At 34.7% G+C, this 19992-nt stretch overlaps 1 protein-coding gene across 8 annotated transcripts in view; it reads right to left on the minus strand.

Annotated features, from left to right (window-relative positions):
* Positions 1-19992, minus strand: part of LOC136033052 (uncharacterized) — a 342211-nt gene that overhangs the window by 308705 nt on the left and 13514 nt on the right. For all 8 annotated transcript variants that reach the window (XR_010618844.1, XR_010618843.1, XM_065713633.1 and 5 more), the window contains exon 2: positions 19083-19271. Coding sequence is in view for 6 of the 8 variants with exons in the window: in XM_065713633.1 (XP_065569705.1) it covers positions 19083-19118 (36 nt within the window). In the remaining 2 variants the exon portion in view is untranslated. The remainder of the gene's footprint in view (positions 1-19082; positions 19272-19992) is intronic.

Here is a 19992-nt window from a genome sequence, read left to right on the forward strand (position 1 = left end):
CCATATTAAGATGTTTTTGAGGGCTCCCGGTTGAAAAGCCCATATTTGATTTTTTTCTCTACAGATTTCACATAATATCGCTAGAGGTAAATTTAAGCCATATTAAGATGTCTTTGAGGGCTATAACTGAAAATAAATAGTTTCTTTGAGCCAATACAATGCATTCCTGGTTGACAAGCGAACATATGAATAATATTTTCACTTGAAATTTCATATAATCTCGTTAGAAGTAAATTTAAGCCATATTAAGAGATATTTCTGAGAGCTTTTAATGAAAATACCGTCTTTCTTTGAGCCAAGACTTTGCAACCTGGTTCAAAAGCGCTCATTTGGATAAAAATTTTTCTTAAATGTCACATAATCTCGTTAGAAGTAAATTTAAGCCTTATTAAGAGCTATTTCTGAGAGCTCGCATTTGAATAATATTTTCTCTTCAAATTTCACAGAATCTCGTTATAAGCGAATTTAAGGTATATTAAGATATTTTCTCTTATAATAATATTTTCTCTTCAAATTTTACGTAATGGTGTAAGGTGTTTTTGACAGCCTTCATGGAAATACCTTGTTTCTCTGAGCCAAGACTATGCACCCCCTGTTGACAAGCCCACATTTGATTAATATTTTCTCTTAAAATTTCACGTATTCCCGTTAGAGGTAAATTTAAGCCACACAAAGGTATTTTTGAGGGCTTTTAATGAAAACACTGCGTTTCTTTGACTGAGCGTTAAACTTCACTCCACCTCGGAAAAAATCTTTTAATACCTCTAAACTTGTCTTTAAACTCTAGAAAAAGTCCATCCCAAAAATTCCCACTACTGTGACTCCAGACGGGGAGGGGTTGCTATTAGAAATGAATTTAAACCTTATTAACTGTTATTTTTGAGGGTTCATAATCAAAATCCCTGATTTCATTGACTGGGTGTTAGATTTCAGTCACCCAACTGCTGAAAAATTCCTTTAAAAGCTTCCATATTATCTATCTTAAGGTATAGAACATGTTAGTCCAGGCATGTTAGTTCATGCCACCGTGGCAAATTGTGGCTATCCCATGGCACCTTTAAGGTGAGTATTATCGCTCCTAAGACATTTTCCAGATATTTTAATAAAAAAAAGTATGATTTAAATTAATTGATTTATGTTTTTCGCAAGCCAACCCTCCGTGATACGCCAGATCAAATCACGCACCCGTCACACACTATGACTGGTCCCCTGAAAAGCCAACCCCCCTCCCAATTATTCCTAAAATATTTTCAGACATTTTTTTATAAAAAATTATGATTTACCTTTATTGGCTCGTATTTTTCCGCAAGAAAACTCCTTCGTGAAGCCATCACCCCAAAACCGCCTAATCGTTTCCAAGACATTTCCCAGACATTTTCTAGTTAAACATCACGCATTAAATCCATTGGTTCATGTTCTCGCAATCCAACCCTCCATGATACACCATTTCAATTCAAACCACCGCGCAACATTGTTACTACCCCTCTGGCACCCCCTAGTACCCCTTCATCATTCCGGATTTTTCAGAATCCGGAATCCAGGAATCCAATATTTTCAAGATATTTCCTTGTTAAAAATATCGCATTAAATCTGTTGCTTCAAGTTTTTTCACTTCCGTAACACACCATTCAATTCACACCACCATGCCAACTACTACTGAACCACAGGCACCTTCTACCACCCCTTCATCATTCCTAACATATTTTCCAGATATATTCTTGTTAAATCATGCATTAAATCTATTGCTTCATGTTTTTTGCCACCCAACCATCCGTTTTAGACCAAGTCGATTCACAACCATCGTTGCACACTATGACTGGTCCTCTGAAAACCCTCATCATTCCTAAGACACTTTCAGACATTTTTTAATGCAAAATTGAGCTTTAACTCCATTAGTCCGTGTTTTTCCTTAAGAAAACCCCTTCGTGGTATACCCCCCCCCCAAAAAAAAAAAATTAAACACACCTCACACGGCCATTGCATTATACGGCTGCCCATTTTGCCATTCTTCAACTCCCATCATCACCATTTAAGTTTTTTCTGACGTTTGAATACCCCGATAGATACATTTTTTGTTTTATTTATATTATTTTCTGACAATTCCTAATCTTTGCCACACTATGACTGGCTCGCTGGCACCCTCTACAACCACCTCATCATTCCTAAGGCATATCCCAGATATTTTCTAGTTTAAAATCACACACTAAATCCATCGGTTTATGTTTTTGCAACCTAGCCCTCCTTGATGCACCGTCTCAATTCACACCATTACGCCCCACTGTTACTGCCCTTCTGGTATCTAGCACCTTCTCATCATTCCCAAGACACTTTAAAAATATTTTCTTGTTAAAAATCTCGCATCAAATCCATTTTTCATTTTTTGGTAGCCCAACCCTCCGTGACACACTATTTCAATTCACACCACCGTGCCGAACTATTACTGACCCACCGGTACTAGCTTAACAAAAATACTTCTTACAAAACAGAAATGCACCTTAAGAAATCACAAAATCTTCTTCCGAAGCAAATTTAATTTTTAAATAACGAAAAACATCCTAAACAATCACAAACTGTTCTTAAAATATACAAACTAAATTTTAAGAAATCAGAGATGGTTCTTAAAAAAATACAAAATAATTCTTACAAAAAAGTACTTGTTACAAAACAAAGCAAATATTTCTTACCAAGCAAAAAATAATTTTTTCAAAACAAAAACATATCCTACAAAATCACAAAGTTTTCTTACATCATACAAAATACATCTTATGAAAGAAAAAGGTTGTTACAAAATAAAAATACACCCCAAAACATCGCAAATTCTTTCTTGCAAAATACAATACACTTCTTAAAAAACAAAAAATAATTCTTATAGAGCAAAAATATATCCTAAAAAATCACAATTCTTCACACATCAGGTAAAATACTTCGTAAGAAATAAAAAATATTAAAAAATAATAAATACTAATAAAAAATAATAAAATACTTATGTCAGTGATTCTTCTTACAAAATACAAAATACTTGTTACAAAAAAATAATTCTTACAAAGCAAATAATCATTCTTACAAAATAAAAATACATCCCGAGAAATCACGAATTCGTCTTACTTGATACAAAACACTTCTTACGAAACAATAAAATGATTCTTACAAAACGAAAAAAAACATCCCAAAAAAATCGTTGATTCTTCTTACAAAATACAAAATATTTCCTACAAAACAAAAAATACTTCTGACAAAGCAAAAAATTATTCTTACAAAACAAAAAAACATCCCTAGAAATCACAAATTCTTACTACACAATACAAAATAATTTTTACGAAACAGAAAAAAATTCTACAAAATAGAAATACATCCTAATAATCCCTAGCTATTTTTAAGAAATAAAAAATACTTGTTACAAAACAAAAACAATCCTAACAAAATAAGCATGCTTCCTAAAAGGTCAAAAATTTTCCTTAAAAAATAGATCACAAATTCTTCTTATAAAATACAATATACGTCTTACAAAACAAAAACAATTTCTACAAAACAAAAAAATATCCTAAACAATGAAAATTCTATATTACAACACAAAAAAATACTACTTACAAAGCCAAAAATAATTCCTACGAAACAAAAATACATTCTACAAAATCAGCGATTGTTCTTACAAAAAGTCACATTCCTACTGCTGCCATCCATTCAATTTCACTCATAGATGACGACACGTTCTGACTATCTCAAGTTTTTAGAATTAGAGAAATAGAGTTTAAGTGGGAATCTATCAAGATTCAAATAATTACATTCTAGTTGGGTTCATTTAGGCTCACTTAGCATAGCAGGGCACGTTAAGTGAACCTATTTAACCTACTTATATTTCAATTTGAACCTAGAAATGTCTAGATTTGAAATCTAGGACTGATGTGGGGTGCCAAAGGGTACCAGAAGATCAGTAATAGTGTAGCACGCTGGTGTGAATTGGCATGGTGTGTCACGGAGGTTTGAATTGTAAAACAAAGAAGCAATGGATTTAATTCTTGCTATTAACAATAAAATATTTGAGAATTTCATTGGGAATAATGATGGTGTGTTATAGGGTACGGGCGGGTCAGTAACAGCGTAACACGGTGGTGTGAATTGACATGACGGATCAAGGAGGGTTGGGTTGAAAAACATAAAGTAATGGATTTAATGAGTGATTTATAACCAGAAAATATCTTGAAAATATCTTAGCAATGATGAGAGGGTGCTAGAGAGTGCCAGAGGGACAGTAATAATGTAACATGGTAGTTGGAATTGACAAGGTGTATCACGAAGGATTGGGTTGCGAAAAGAAGACCCAATGGAATTAATTCATGATTTTTAACAAGAAAATATCTGGAAAACATCGTAGGAATGATGAGGTGGTGGTAAAGGGTGCCAGCAGGCCAGTCATAGTGTGGCGCAGATTAGCAACTGCAAGAAAATAATATCAACAAATATAATAAAAACATATCTATCAGGTAAATGTCAGAAAACGCTTAAGTGATGATGAAGGGTGCCAAAAGGTGGCACAAGGGCTAAGCCGCATAATCACATAATGATGTGACGCTTTTTTTCGGGGGTAGGCATAGCGAAGGGGTTTGCTTACGAAAACACGATCCAATTGAATGAAAGCAGAAATTTTTATCAAAAAATTTCTAAAAATGTCTTGGGAAAAATGAATGGGTACCATGGGACCATTCATAGTGTAATTTGGTGGAGTGAATTGACATAGTGCATCAAGGAGGGTTTTGGTTACGTAAAACATGAATCAATGGTTTTAAACCATGTTTTTATCATGAAAACATCTGGAAAATATCTTAGGATTGATAATATGTATCATAGGGGTGCCTTGGGGTAGCCAAATATTGCCACGGTGGCCTGAATTGATTGAACTAACATGTTCTAAGGCTTAAAGTTAAGGTGAGAGGTGTTTTATGAATTTTTGTGGTGGTGGGGTGACTGCAATCTAACACCCAGTCAGTGAAATCAGGGATTTTCATTATGACCCGTCAATAATAACTCTAAGCAAGGTTTTAATTTATCTCGAATAACAATCCTTCCCCCTCTGGAATTGGTTGCTAAGGTGAACTAGCCACATACTGTCACGGTAGCGTGGATTATTAAGACTAGCATTTTCTAGAGTTTAAAGTTCAGCCGAGAAGCGTTAAAAGAATTTTTTCAGAGGGAGTAAATTTGGAGGGAATAAATTTAACACTCAAACAAAACAGAGGCATTTTCTTTAAAAACCCTCGAAAATAACTTCATGTGGCTTAAACTTATCTCGAACAAGATTATGTCTAAGAGAAAATATTATTCAAATTTGCGCTTGTCAGCCGGGGATGCATAGTCTTGGCTCAGATAAATACGGCATTGTCATTAAAATCTCACAGAAGTAGCTATTAATAAGGCTTAAATTTACCATTAAAATCAACCCTCCCCTCTGGAATCGGTTGCTAGGATCACGACCTTTTTTAATTCATAGTTCTTTTCTTTATATTTTACCCTATGTCAGGTTTTTTTACGTTTTTTTTTCATTGGTGAGTTTGAACTATATTTTCTGTGTTTTCCTAATGCTTTTTAAATTTGCTTTTACTAATAAAATTTGTATGCACAAAGATTTGTATGCTTCAGGTTACAATTGCACTAATGAAATCTAAGCATCTTGTAGCCTATGTGCATAGGTATGCTCATTCAAGAACGCCCTTAATATAAGGGCAAAACTCTGTGTAGTAAAGAAGAAAAAAAACTTTTGGTCAATGTATTAAGGTGAATCGTGTTTTAGCCATAATGGTACTATCGCTTTTACTTCATCTCTGATAACAGTGTCTGATAACACTCATTACTTGGCATGCGGGTGCATACAAAGTGTAAGCAATTTCAAGTAATCGATTTTACCCTCTTCATCTCAATTATTGCATTCATAATAAACACGTAAGCGATAGCTTAATCACACTAGTAAGCGGGACATGGATTTCGCCATGGGTTTAATTATTTATTTCGTAGAATTTATTTCTTAAATTAAAATAATAAGAATATATTGCTGGTCCAGCTGTGTAGGGCTCCATTCTATTGGATGAGAATGCTCTTTCGAATCCTAATGCGGGCAAAAATCCTTAAAATATAAAGGTTTCCTGATAAAAACACACTGAAGGAAAATGAAATCTCTTCGAAAATTATGCAACATTCGATTTATGCACCTTCCTTATGTAATACCCACGTATACGTCCTACCAGTTACAAGTAGGAGCCCCCCACGGAGGCTTGTAAAAACAAGTCACGAGTGACTTCGTTATCCTTAGCATAAGTAAACATTCTCCTATTACGTAAGAGCTATAGAAATCATGAAGAAAAATGCCCTGATGAAAAAAGTTCTTAAAAACGTCTTAGGATGTCTTGAAACGTCTTGGAAAAAGTTCTCGAAGAAAAATGTCTTAGAAAATGTCTTAGGATGTATTGAAATGTCTTGAAACGTTTTGAAGAGACATGTCTTAAAAAAACGTCTTGGGTTGTCTTGAAATGTCTCGAAGCGTCTTGAAGAGAAATGTCTTAATAAAAGTCTTGGAATGTCTTGAAACGTCTTGAATAAACGTCTTGAAAAAGAATGGCTTAAGAAACTTTCCCTGCTTGACTAGTGGACTCTTACACGTCCTATTACGTAATAGTCAAAGCCCTTTGTTATGACGCTTGTATCTCCTGTATCTCCTATAAAACATTCCCTATGACATAACATGCAATTGGCCCTAAGGGGTTCGCTGTTGAACTTAAACCATTAAAGGAAGAAAGTAGTAATGGCAATGTGTCTTCTGGTATTTGTTGAAGAATCAAACAGTTCGTGGTAACGAACTGTAAGGAGCGATCCGGCTCAATAGTAACCAAAACTCTAAAAAATTGAATTTTGATATCAATAGCTACATCAAAAGAATCGCATTTTAATGCTGATTTTAAATATATAAGTTTCATCAAGTTTAGTCTTACCCATCAAAAGTTGCGAGCCTGAGAAAATTTGCCTTATTTAGGAAAATAGGGGGAAACACCCCCTAAAAGTCGTAGGATCTTAACGAAAATGACACCATCAGATTCAGCGTATCAGAGAACCCTACTGTAGAAGTTTCAAGCTCCTATCTACAAAAATGTGGAATTTTGTATTTTTTGCCAGAAGACAAATCACGGGTGCGTGTTTATTTGTTTTTTTTTTTTGTTTTTTTTTCTTTTCCCCAGGGGTCATCGTATCGACCAAGTGGTCCTAGAATGTCGCAAGAGGGCTCATTCTAACGGAAATGAAAAGTTCTAGTGCCCTTTTTAAGTGACCAAAAAAATTGGAGGGCACCTAGGCCCCCTCCCACGCTCATTTTTTCTCCAAAGTCAACAGATCAAAATTTTGAGATAGCCATTTTGTTCCGCATAGTCAAATACCATAATAACTATGTCTTTGGGAATGACTTACTCCCCCAAAGTCCCTGGGGGTGGGGCTGCAACTTACAAACTTCGACCAGTGTTTACATATAATAATGGTTATTGGGAAGTGTACAGTCGGTTTCAGGAGATTTTTTTTTGGTTTTGGGGGTGGGTTGAGGGGAGGGGGCTATGTGGGAGGATCTTTCCATGGAGAAATGTGTCATGGGGGAACAGAAATTCAATGAAAAGGGCGCAGGATTTTCTAAAATTACTATAAAAAAACAATGAAAAAGTAAACATGGAAAATTTTTTTCAATTGAAAGTAAAGAGTAGCATTGAAACTTAAAACGAACAGAGATTATTACGCATGTGAGGGGTTCTAAAAATACTTTAGCATAAAGAGCGAGGTATTTAGGAGGAGATAAATACCTCGCTCTTTATGCTATAGTATTTTTAGTAATTTCAACTATTCATTCTACGGCCTTTCTGATTCAGGGGTCATTCTTAAAGAATTGGGACAAAACTTGCGATTTAGTGTAAAGAACAAGGTATTAACGAGGGTACAAACCCTCTCATATACATAATAAAAATTAAAGAATATAAAAGTTTGTTACGTAAGATAATTCTTAAGTTACGTATATTTTTTACTAATAGAAAAATTCGTTAAAAATAAAAATTTATAGTTGCCTTTTTATGTAACCGAAAAATTGCATGGCAACTAGGCCTCCTTTCCCATCCCTTATTTCTCAAAATCGTCTGATCAAAACTAAGAGAAAGCCATTTAGCCAAAAAAGGAATTAATATGCAAATTTCATTTTAATAATTTATGTGTGGAGAGCCAAAATCAAACATGCATTAATTCAAAAACGTTCAGAAATTACATAAAAAAACTAGTTTTTTTAACTGAAAGTAAGGAGCGACATTAAAACTTAAAACGAACAGAAATTACTCCGTATATGAAATGGGTTGTCCCCTCCGCAATCCCTCGCTCTTTACGCTAAAGTTTGACTCTTTGCCACAATTCTGCTTTTTAATACAATTAAAAGCTTTAGCGTAAAGAGCGAGGGATTGCGGAGGGGACAACCCATTTCATATACGGAGTAATTTCTGTTCGTTTTAAGTTTTAATGTCGCTCCTTACTTTCAGTTAAAAAAACTAGTTTTTTTTATGTAATCACTACTAAGAGTTAAGGAATTTCTGCAAAAAATGGGATATTAAGTAAATGGCGATGCAGAAACAGCAATAAAAAGTTTAATAGACCGTTTTGCGGACTCCACAACCCGACATGAGAGTTTAGGAAGAAAATTGAAATGATTTCCAAGCATAACATGCTAATGTAAATACCCAATATCAATACTCGTGAAATAATGTAACATTGAACTATCGAAAATATAATCTTAGAAATAGAATAGGAATAACTTATTCTCGGCATTATTAAAAACACAAGACATCACACGGACAATTAAGAAACAAACTCATAAAAAGCTTAATAACGTGTGAAATGTTTTCTTGGCACAGATATTAAAAATTGGTACATACAAAATATTTTGTAAGTTTTTCGTGAAACATTTTACTGCTGCCCCTATTATTCAGTAAATTGCGTATTTTTTTGATTATTAATGTTTCTTCTTACTATTTGTAAGCTTGACGTGAAATTTTGTAGAAATGAGCATTTTACTGTTCTATTTGATTTTCTTGTTCCACGTCTATATTCGGGGGGCCTATTTTCAGATACAAAAGGGAATTATTTATTTATACCATGGAACAATTTGGGATCCTCTATTTTGGATAGTCACAAGGGTTCAAAACATAAAAAAATGGATAAAAATTTATTCTACTATGGCAAAATAGAGTTTTGTCTACTATTGCAGAATAGGTTAAATTTGTTTCGTTAGAGTATTACTAGGATTTGTTTCAATTTTTCGTAATAAAAGCTATTACTTTTTATTCTATTTTGTGTGCGAAAATCTGCTGTAGATATTTAATAGATTTGAAGAAAAAAATAATATCATGTTATTTATTTTACATTTCCACCTTTTTCACAAATCAGTAGTTTTACTAAAGTACTTTTTTTTGCCCAATCACCTAAAGTTGTGCCTTGCAAAAAAAAGACGGCAGCATGAATTATCTATCACAGGCAGTGCAATAGTGCTGCATAAGTAAAGAGCGATGCGGACGCAGTGTATTATTTATTTTTTGTTTTTTTCTTTTTTTGACCAAGGCACTTCACATAAAAGTTGTCGCAGGAAGTTCAAAAAGGGATTCATTGGATTGAAAATTGAAAGGTCTAGTGCTCTTTTCGAGAGTATAAGGTGATTGGGGGGCAATCATCCTCCTCCCAATGCCTTTCATTTCCCAAACACATCAGGTCCAAATTTTTAAATAGCCCTTAGCCCTCAGGGCACGGCTTATAAATTATACTAGTTATCCATTATTAACATACAAAGTTTTTTATGAAAGGATTGATCATACAAAGTTGGGAGAGGGCTTAATCGATGTGAAATCAGAAGTTTTAGTGACTATTTAAAGAGTCAAAACTGAGCCCCCTCCTCACGTCCTCTTTTCCTCAAATTTGTCCGACACAAATTTTGAGATAGCCAGTTTGTCCAGACTTATTAGGAGTTTCAGAAACTCATATCCTAGGAGTAGGAAGCATGAAATTAGGTGACATAGAATTTGTTCACTCAGGCAGGAAGGATGGGGTACATAGACAGGAAGTAGGGCTCAAGATAATAAGGAAGCTGCTAAGTCTTGTTTAGGCTGCGAAGGTATTAATAATAAAATACCAATTGCTCATTTTATGACTAAAAGTTCAGGGTATCAGGTATAGTAGTATATGCCCCTGTTGAACCAACTGACGGAGATACTAGTGACTTAGATGCAATTTACTTACAGTTACAGGAGCAAATAGACGGGGTACCACGTAGACATATGGCGTTTTTGCTAGGGAATTTTAACACCCATGTCAGCAGAAACAGGGATGGATGGTATCCTAGCCTAGGTAAATTTGGTGTAGGAAAAGAAAACAGTAACTTTTGCAATTTTGTAGGTATAACAACCTAGTTATAACCAATACGGTGTTTGGTCACAAAATGGCCTATAAGTTGACATGGTATTCACGTGATGGTAAGGCAGCAAACCTTATTGATTCTGTTATTGTAAACCGAAGACTAGCAGGATCAATAAAAGATACTAAGGTGTATAGGAGTGCTGTTGTTGATGTTAAAAGTAAAGATCACCATCTAGTAGTGTCTTAGGTTAATTTAAAGCTGAAATTTTGGAAGGATAACTACCTCCCGGAAAGTTGTGATGTTGGTAGACTCCAGGATGAAAATTTGAGAAAAACCTTCCAGGAAAAGTTGAACACTAAACTTGAGAGTTTAAAATTTGACAATGTGGAAGATAGATGGAAGAATTTTAGAGAAACAGTTTGTGAAGTTGCTGATGGTGTCTTAGGGAAGAGTGCTAAGACTGCAACTAGGAATATTAGTGAAAAAGCTTTCCAGGTAAAGATGGGAATGGGGCCACAATAAGTAATAAGGAAAAAGTTAAAGAAAGATGGGCGAAACATTTTGAGAATGTATTAAACCGAGATATAGTTACAGGAAAAGATATAGATGAAGATGAAGAAGTTTGTGATACTTTGGATGTGAAGGAAGATTTGTTTAGTGAGGAAGAATTAGCAACAGTACTAAAAGGATTAAAAAATAATAAGACTCCTGGTGCTGATAGTGTGATAAATGAGTTTCTTAAATATGGTGGCTCTGAGGCTAGGAATAAGAAAGATTATGAATATGATTTTTGAAAAAGGGGAAGTACCTAATGATTTTAGGAAAACCTTAATTAAACCACTGTATAAGAAAGGTGACAAGAGTGAGTGTCGTAAATATCGAGGCATTAGTCTGGTCTCTGTAGGTAGCATATTACCATATGATACTTTTTAGACTGAGAGATGCTGTAGACAAAGTTTTAAGGGAAAAACAGTGCGGTTTTTGAAAAGGTAGAGGATGTGTCGACCAAGTTTTCACTCTTAGATTAATTGTCGACCAATAATTTATAATTGAGAAGTCCCTTCGTTGTCAAACACCTTTGGTCGTCAGTTTTATCGATTATGAGCAAGCTTTTGGTTCTGTTGATAGAAGAGCGTTAGCAAAGGTCATATCCTTATATGGTATACCAGAAAAATACATTAAAGTGATTTGTACGAGAATAATACTGCTGCGGTTAAGGTAGGAAATGAGGTTAGCAACTGGTTTAGTATTAAATCAGAAGTTAAGCAGGGTTGTGTTCTATTCCCCTTTATATGGATCATTTTGATGGACTTCGTCTTAAGGAGTACAGGAAAGGCAATTGGAGACCACGGAATCAAATGGGGAGGAAAAACGCTCCTGGACTTAAATTATGTATATTAGATGAAAGTGTGAGCAAAATTAATGAATTTTAGAGGTTTTGCGAGTTCAGGGTGCTAGTATAGGCTTGAGAATTATTGTGAAGAAGACTAAGTCACTAAGGATAGGAATAAGTGAAGATGAAAAGGTAACATTGCGTAACGAAAAGATTGATCAGGTTGGGAGCTTCACATACCTTGGTAGTATGATTAGTAAAGACAGTGGGAGCAGTGAAGATGTTAAAAGTAGAATAGCTAAGGCTCAGGGTGTTTTTTCACAGTTAAAAAAAGTTTGGAAGAATAGAAAGATAGGTCTGCAAACCAAGATTAGAACATTGCAAGCTACAGTGATGACAGTGGTCAATTAGCCTATGGCTCTGAAACATGGGCACTCCGAAAAGCAGATGAAACTTTGCTAGATTTTTTCCACAGAAATTGCCTACTGATTGTTCTGGGTACCCGGCTGACTGACCGTATTTCAAACAGCAGGTTGTACAAAAAATGTGGTTCAATCCCGCTATCTAGAGATATAATGAAAGAAAGGTTGAGATGGCTAGGCCACGTTCTGCGGATGAAGGATGACAGATTGCTGAAGATTGTCCTTTTTGGCCAACCGTCTGGGGCTACACGGAAAGCTGGTCGTCCATGCCTGGGTTGGGAGGATGTCATAAATAAAGATTTAAAGGAAACGGGAACTTCCTGGGAGGTGTAAAGAGGGAGGCCTTGAATATAGTAGGTTGGAGGAGGAGCGTGCGTAGCTGTGTTGGCCTCAGGTGGCTTGGTGCTGCAGTGATTTATTATTATTATTAGTAGTAGTAGTAGTAGTTTGTTCAAAATATTCCAAAAAACGTATACCAATGTCTCTTGGGTTGACACAAACCACCAAAGCCCAAGGGCAAGGGTTTTGAGTTATGCCACGGGGAATTTAAGGTTTCTGTGGAATGGGTGGTTTTGAATGGTTCTTATTTGATTGGTCCAATCTTTTGAAGTGCTCGGAAGTTCTAGTGCCCTTTTTAAGAGTCAAAAGTGACTGAAGGGCAGCCCGCCTCCCTCCCCACGCTCATCGTTTCCCAAAACACACACAATCAAAATTTTGAGACTGGTAATTTGTTCAGCATTGTTGAAAGGTCTATCAGTTATGCCTTTGTTGATGTAAACCCCTCTAGAGCCTTGAGGGCAAGGGCTCTAAGTTAGGCAATTCGTTCATTGGTTACATATAGTAAATATTATTGGGAAAGGTATGCGTTTTAGACCTTTACTTTCTAAAAGGACGAAGGAAGTTCAGGTAAGCTGCTCAGAGAATTTTAAGGGAGAATTCAACTAAATAAAAATAGGTTATGTGCATACGAGTTTTTGAAAGAGCTTAACTCAGAAAAAACTAAGCATTTTAATTAGAAAAGCTCAGAAAATATAAGGGAGATAATCAATTGACTAAAAATTGATTACTTTGTACGCCACTACCACTACTACTAAAACTGCCTTTAATACTACTTCTACCAGTGTTAATACTACTACTGCTACTACTACTACTACTACTACTACCACTACTACTATTACTACTACTACTACAGCTACTACTGCTGCTACTACTACTACTACTAGTAGTAGTAGTACTACTACTACTAGTAGTAGTAGTACTACTACTACTACAACAACAACTACTACTACTACTACTACTATTGCTACTAATACTACTAAAACCACTGCTTCTATAGCGAGTAGCAGCAGTGCCCAAGCCTTCAAAGGGTTACGATATTGAAATGAACTTTTGAGGCCACATTGAGGGGAAAATTGAAATAAATCAAAACATGCTCTGTACACACTGATTGCTGACACTGAAGTATCAGCAATATTTTCGGAATGGCTCACCGTATCAAGATAAACTTTGGGGGAATCAAGAATGGGATATTCAACTGACCAAAAGGCAACATGTACTTGCTATTACTGTTATTAGTGTTGTTGCTACTACTATTAGTACTACAACTACTACTACAACTACTGCTACTACTGCTACTAATACTACTAAAGCCACTGCTTCTATAGCGAGTAGCAGCAGTGCCCAAGCCTTCAAAGGGTTACGATGTTGAAATGAACTTTTGAGGCCACATTGAGGGGAAAATTGAAATAAATCAAAACATGCTCTGTACACACTGATTGCTGACACTGAAGTATCAGCAATATTTTCGGAATGGCTCACCGTATCAAGATAAACTTTGGGGGAATCAAGAATGGGATATTCAACTGACCAAAAGGCAACATGTACTTGCTATTACTGCTATTAGTGTTGTTGCTACTACTATTACTACTACTATTAATACAACACTATTAATGCTACTACTACCACTACTACTATGGTGCTAGCACTATTAAGGTTATGCTTATGAAGGTGAAAATTTGACAGAATATCGAAGGAGAATTTAACAAAATCAAAAAACAATAAGTGTCTGCAGATTTTCAATTAGGCGAATCTCAAGAATGGATTTGGGCATTAAGTTGGAACTTTTAGATATTGAATGAAGTTGAGGATCTATTGACCAAAAGGTAATATGTGCATGCTACTACTAACACTATTACCACTGCTTCTTTTACTGCTATGTCTGTTAGTACTACTGCTGCTACTAAACTACTCCAAGAACTACTTTAATTGCAATTACGTGCCAGGGAGATGAAAAGAGTGTCAAAAGGTGGTTGAAAGGCCGCATTAGCAAAAGTTTTCGAACGGCTTACCACATCAAGGTGAAAGTTCCGAGCATCATGAGGGGGATGGTCAATTAACCACAAGGCAACACGTACATACAACAACTATTATCAGTATTGCTACTACTTTCATTAATAAAACAATGCTGCTGCAACTACTTCTCCTACTAGTCCCACTACTTCTATGATACTACTAATATTAAGGCTAAGTCTATGAAATTGAAAATTTAGAGAATATTTAGAGGAAATTTAAACCATATTCAAAGACACTTCGTGCATGCAGATTTTCAAAAATCTCAAGTATTTAGAAAACGCTTAAAAGGCAAGATCAATTGATCAAAAGGCAATGTGCACGCTACTAAATGTAATACTACTATTACTACATTTACTACTGCTAATACTTATATTAATACTATTTCTACTACTGCTACTACTACTAATACTACTACTCCTAATACTACTCCAACTACTAGTTCTAATGCAATTGCTTGTAAGTCTATGAGTATTAAGAAGAAAATTTCAAGAAGCGTATGAATATGGAGGTTATCAGAAGGATATATTAGCCATGTCATAGCAACGACTATTTTTATTAAGTTGAAACTTCCAGGACTTGATGAAAGGGATGTTGAACTGACCAAAGGGTGATACTACTACTAGTACTTCTAATTATAATGCTACTATTGCCACTACTGTTACATCTTTGCCTAAGGATATAAAGATGAAATTTTCAGAAAATATCGGGGGGAAGGGGAACTCAATCACAACAAGCAGCCTGTATGCAGGTTGTCAAAATGACGAATCAGCAATATCTCTTAAAAAAATTTTATGTGTGAAGTTGAAACTTACAGGACTTGTTGTGGGGGACGTTAAACAAACCAAAAGGTAATATTTCTGTCCTGATGCTGCAACTTCTTCTCATACTACTACTACTATTGCTACTACTATAGTTAAGGGTATTGAACAATACTCTATTGCTTACTATTGCGACTATTGCTTAACTGTATTGAACAAAATCAAAACACACATTGTCTACACAGGTTGTGATGAGGACGTATCAGCAATGCTTCAGAAATGGCTGGCAGTATTAAGTTGAAACTGTAATCGTGTGTTGAACGGGATGATGAAGAAAACCAAAGGCGCTATGTTCATACTGTGACTAATGCAACTACTCCTACTGAAACTATTGCTACAACGCAAGCCAAGGGTATTAATGTAAAGCTTTCAAGGAATATTTGGGCGGATGTCGAACTAAATCAAAATAAACTATGAACATGTAAATTTTCAAAACGGTGACAAAGCAATATCTCAAGAATGGCTTATATTATTAAGTTAGACCTTTCAGGGTAAGTTGTGGCGGATTTTGAACTAACCAGAAGGTACCTTGTGTATAATATTAATACTATTACTGCGGCTAGAGTAACCAATGACATTAAGTGTATTAAGGTGATAGTTTTAGGGAACACTTAGAGGGTGTTTCGATGAAACCAAAGAATTACACGCAAGCACGTTTTCAAAAAGGCATATAATCAATATTATAGGCAGCGCTGCTCTATCATAGCTGGCAATATCATTGAAGTTTTGAAGAAGCTAATTCAATTGAAAATTAAAAATTCTAGCACCCTTCCTAAGAGACAGAATTCATTGGAGGACAAGCAGCCCTCCTCCAGCGCATAAATTTTCCTAACACATTCAATCAAAATTTTGAGACATTGTTTTCTTTCAGCGTAGTTGAAAGGTCCAGAAATTATGTCGCTGGGGAAAATGGGTATGTCAACTCCTCATTGTTATGCAATATGCCAATTATGTCTTCAAACCAAATGTTGCTTTAACAGTAAATTAAAAGGCAATGTGTATGCTGATTATCCTTAAGAAATCTCAGCAATATCCCAAGAACGATTGAGGGTATTAGTTTTAAACTTTCAGGGCTACTACTATTTTTACTTCTGACCTTAAAGGTTTAATAAATCAAACGATTGTCAATGTATCCACTTTGTCATAGGGAGTAGGTAGAATTTTTTGGAATGGTATTAACCTTTGTTTTCTGGAAACTTGAAGAGGTATAAAACTAAGTTAAACAATGCTTTGTGTGTCAAGATTTTCAAAGGGATTTAAGTTGTTAAAATTTGTTGAAAAAATTCCTTTAACTTACAAATACCAAGCTAAACTAAAGATTCTTATAGAAAAAAGGTAAAGGATATAAAATATTGATTTCTTTTTTCATAAAAGGGTTAAAAAACCAAGTTAATAAAAAAAAAGAAACAGAAATTAAATTAAAACACTTTCTCCAAAAATTAAGCTTTTCAAAGAAGAGTAAAGAGCTCCATTAAACTAACAATAAGTAAAAATAAATTCAAGTTTCACTTTTTTAACTTTAATAAATAACAAATTATTAAGAATTTAAGGGATATACATATATATATATATATATATATATATATATATATATATATATATATATATATATATATATATACATACATATATATATATATATATATATATATATATATATATATATATATATACATATATATATATATATATATATATATATATATATATATATATATATATATATATAATAAATTGAAAATATACATTTACTCGTTTTTTTACGTCAATGAAGGGAGAAATCCCCTCCATTTTTAGTCCTAAGGTTTTACTTTTACTTCGAGGGACATTGAATGTAAATGAGAATTTTATGAAGCCCTACAGAATATCAGCACATAACCAGCAAAATAGAGAACCCTTATTTAAACCTTATTTCAAGAATTATTTATATTCCCTTAATCTTTAATATCGCTCTTTACTTACATTGAAGAACTTTTTTCTTGGGGGGGGGGGGTTGTTCTTTCTAGTTTGCTTATATGTAAAAGCCTGGCCTGCCAAAGACAAGAACGGACAAGAATTCATTGTATTTGATGAAAAGTAAAGTTTCATAAAATAAAAGCGTAACACCTTTTCCTAATATTAAATAAAATACAAGTTCTTTCAACTGTAAGTAAGTAGCAACATTAAAAATGTTTATGAACAGAAGCTCTCCCAAATATGAGGGGGGATGCCCCCTTCTCAATACCTCACTCTTAACGCTAAAGTTTGTTTTAACTTTTAAAAAAGATTCTTGTTCTAATTAAACAACCCTTGTCCTTCAGGAGTCGTTCTTATAGAATTAGGACAAAACGTCAAACTGTAACGTAAAGAGTAAGATATTGAGGAGGGGGCAACACATCTCATATAGAAAATAATTTTTGTTCTTTTAAGTTTTAATGATACTTTTAGCTTTCAGTTGAAGAGACTTGTTATTATTTAATTTTTTATTGTTTTTCAAATAATGCCGGGAAATTTTGCTTCCCTCTGTGTAAAACTCCCTCTCTCCACAGAAAAATTTTCCAATTAAATTCCCCCCACCCCCACGTAAAATTCTTCCTCCTAGAAAGTTTCTTCCAGGACAGTTCCATCCTTGTTGAAATTTTCCCCAGAAAATTTCTTGCGAGTAACTTCACCTGGAAAGTTCTTTTTAGAATGCTTTTACTTGACAAAGACTGCAATTTTTGATGGTTCTTCAAATCATGCTGACAGTCCCCCTAGGTAAATTATTTTTTCTGGAAACCCCCCACCCGCAGTGGAAATTTGCCCCGTGGAAAATTCCCTAATGGAAGATTTCTACCGTGAGGCTCCCCATGGAGAACTTCTCTCACGGAAAACTTTCCCCACTCCAAAAAATCCTCCAGGTAATTAAAATTTCTCTGAAAATTTCCCTGAAGCATCCCCACATGTAAAATTGAGTCGGCAAAGGCAAAGTAAGACAAATAAAAGAATTTTGTACAAGTGTTCTGGCGAATTCCACCAGTGTATAACTCTCGCTTGAAACTCCATCTTTGGAAATTTTCGTCTCCATGGAAAATTCTGACAATCAAAAATCCCCTCGAGTAGAACCACCCCTCCCCCGTGCCCAAAATATGTTTATACTTTCCAATAGGAATTACTACAGGTAAACATGGCAAAATTTCGTAAATTAGAGCACATTCCCAAGGAGCTGTGGGGGTTATGTTATACCCAGAGACGTATTTATTGTATCTTTCAACTACGCTGATGAAATTGCTATCCAAAATTCAAACGAGCCATCTCTCAATCTTCTAGAATTGACAGTTCGATACGATCACCCCTAAGAAAAAAAAATTAACTCTATCTTTCTTTTGGCAAAAACAAATTCAAATTCTACGTGTATAGAAAAGCTTGAAACCTCTACAGTAGGATTCTCTGATATGCTGAATCTGGGGGTGTGATTTTTGTTAAGTCCTCCTGGGCTTTCCCTCCTTTTTTTGAAAACTGGGCCAATTTTCTTAGTCTCATAGCTTTTTTGGGGGTATCATTAAACTAAATGATTCCAAACAAATTTGGAATCAGCCAAAACTTCGATCCTTTTCTGTTTTTTAGTGCTTTGGATACTACTGAGCCACATCGCTCCTTACTTACAGTTCGTTACCGAAAACTGTTGAATTATCATGATTAGGTTTTATAACACTTCAAATATAAAAACAAATGGTTAATCTATGTGTAGAGAACTTTCTTATTACATTTATATAAAACCATTCATTTACCTTTTTGACATAGGAGACAATACCCGAAGGTAACATATTCCAAAGAAACTAAGAGATTTGTACTCTTTTGGTGGTAAATGATTCCTTAGTACTGGAATATCTGTTGCTCTGAACAAAAGACGCAGGATACAATCAACAGGTTCTTGCGCTGTTGGCTACAGCGCATGTATCTCTTCGTCAAAATGTAACCTAAATTTTGGAAACTATTAAAAGGAAATTGAGAAAAAGATATCGTGAGGGATAATTGATCAAACGGCAATTACTTTAAAATGTGAACATTGTAATAGTGTACTTAATAGAATGGCTGACCATAATTTAATTAATCCGATACACGATGTACAATTTTTCAAATTAAAAGCAAATTTTACTTTTTTCTTAACTCTTTCAGTAACAAACACATCTACATGGCATATGTGCAGAAGATCATTTTCTTTTACTCAGTCTGCCTGCTGCGTTTTGTGCTTGTTCACTTAGTTTTTAGTGGTGATAGAAATTCTTGAGTCTCGGGTGCAGTTGATTTGTGTACGTTCCCCTTACAATCCTGTAAGCAGTTTATTTTTCGATAGTGGTAAAAAACCACTGAAATTAATAATATAAATTTATAGACATATTTCTTCCTGATTACAATTTAATGGAAAAAAGAGAAAATAATGAACAAAAAAGACGTACTTGACACTTAAATCTTAACTACGGGCGTTCATTTTGCGTACCAGGTGAGTCAGTGATAAGTCGTAGAGTTTGCTAAGAGATTGCAAACCTCTCCTTTCTAATTCAATCATATTCTTTCCTGGATCGAGAACACCTTACGTGAATAAGATCTCTGTTTCAAAAATCCTTACCAGAAGACCTAGCAGGCGTTTTCGCTAGCTGATTTTTCCCATGGACAATTATATGTTGCATGTTCAAGAGT

This window comes from Artemia franciscana, chromosome 11 (genome assembly GCF_032884065.1).
Source record: "Artemia franciscana chromosome 11, ASM3288406v1, whole genome shotgun sequence".
Taxonomy (NCBI): domain Eukaryota; kingdom Metazoa; phylum Arthropoda; class Branchiopoda; order Anostraca; family Artemiidae; genus Artemia; species Artemia franciscana.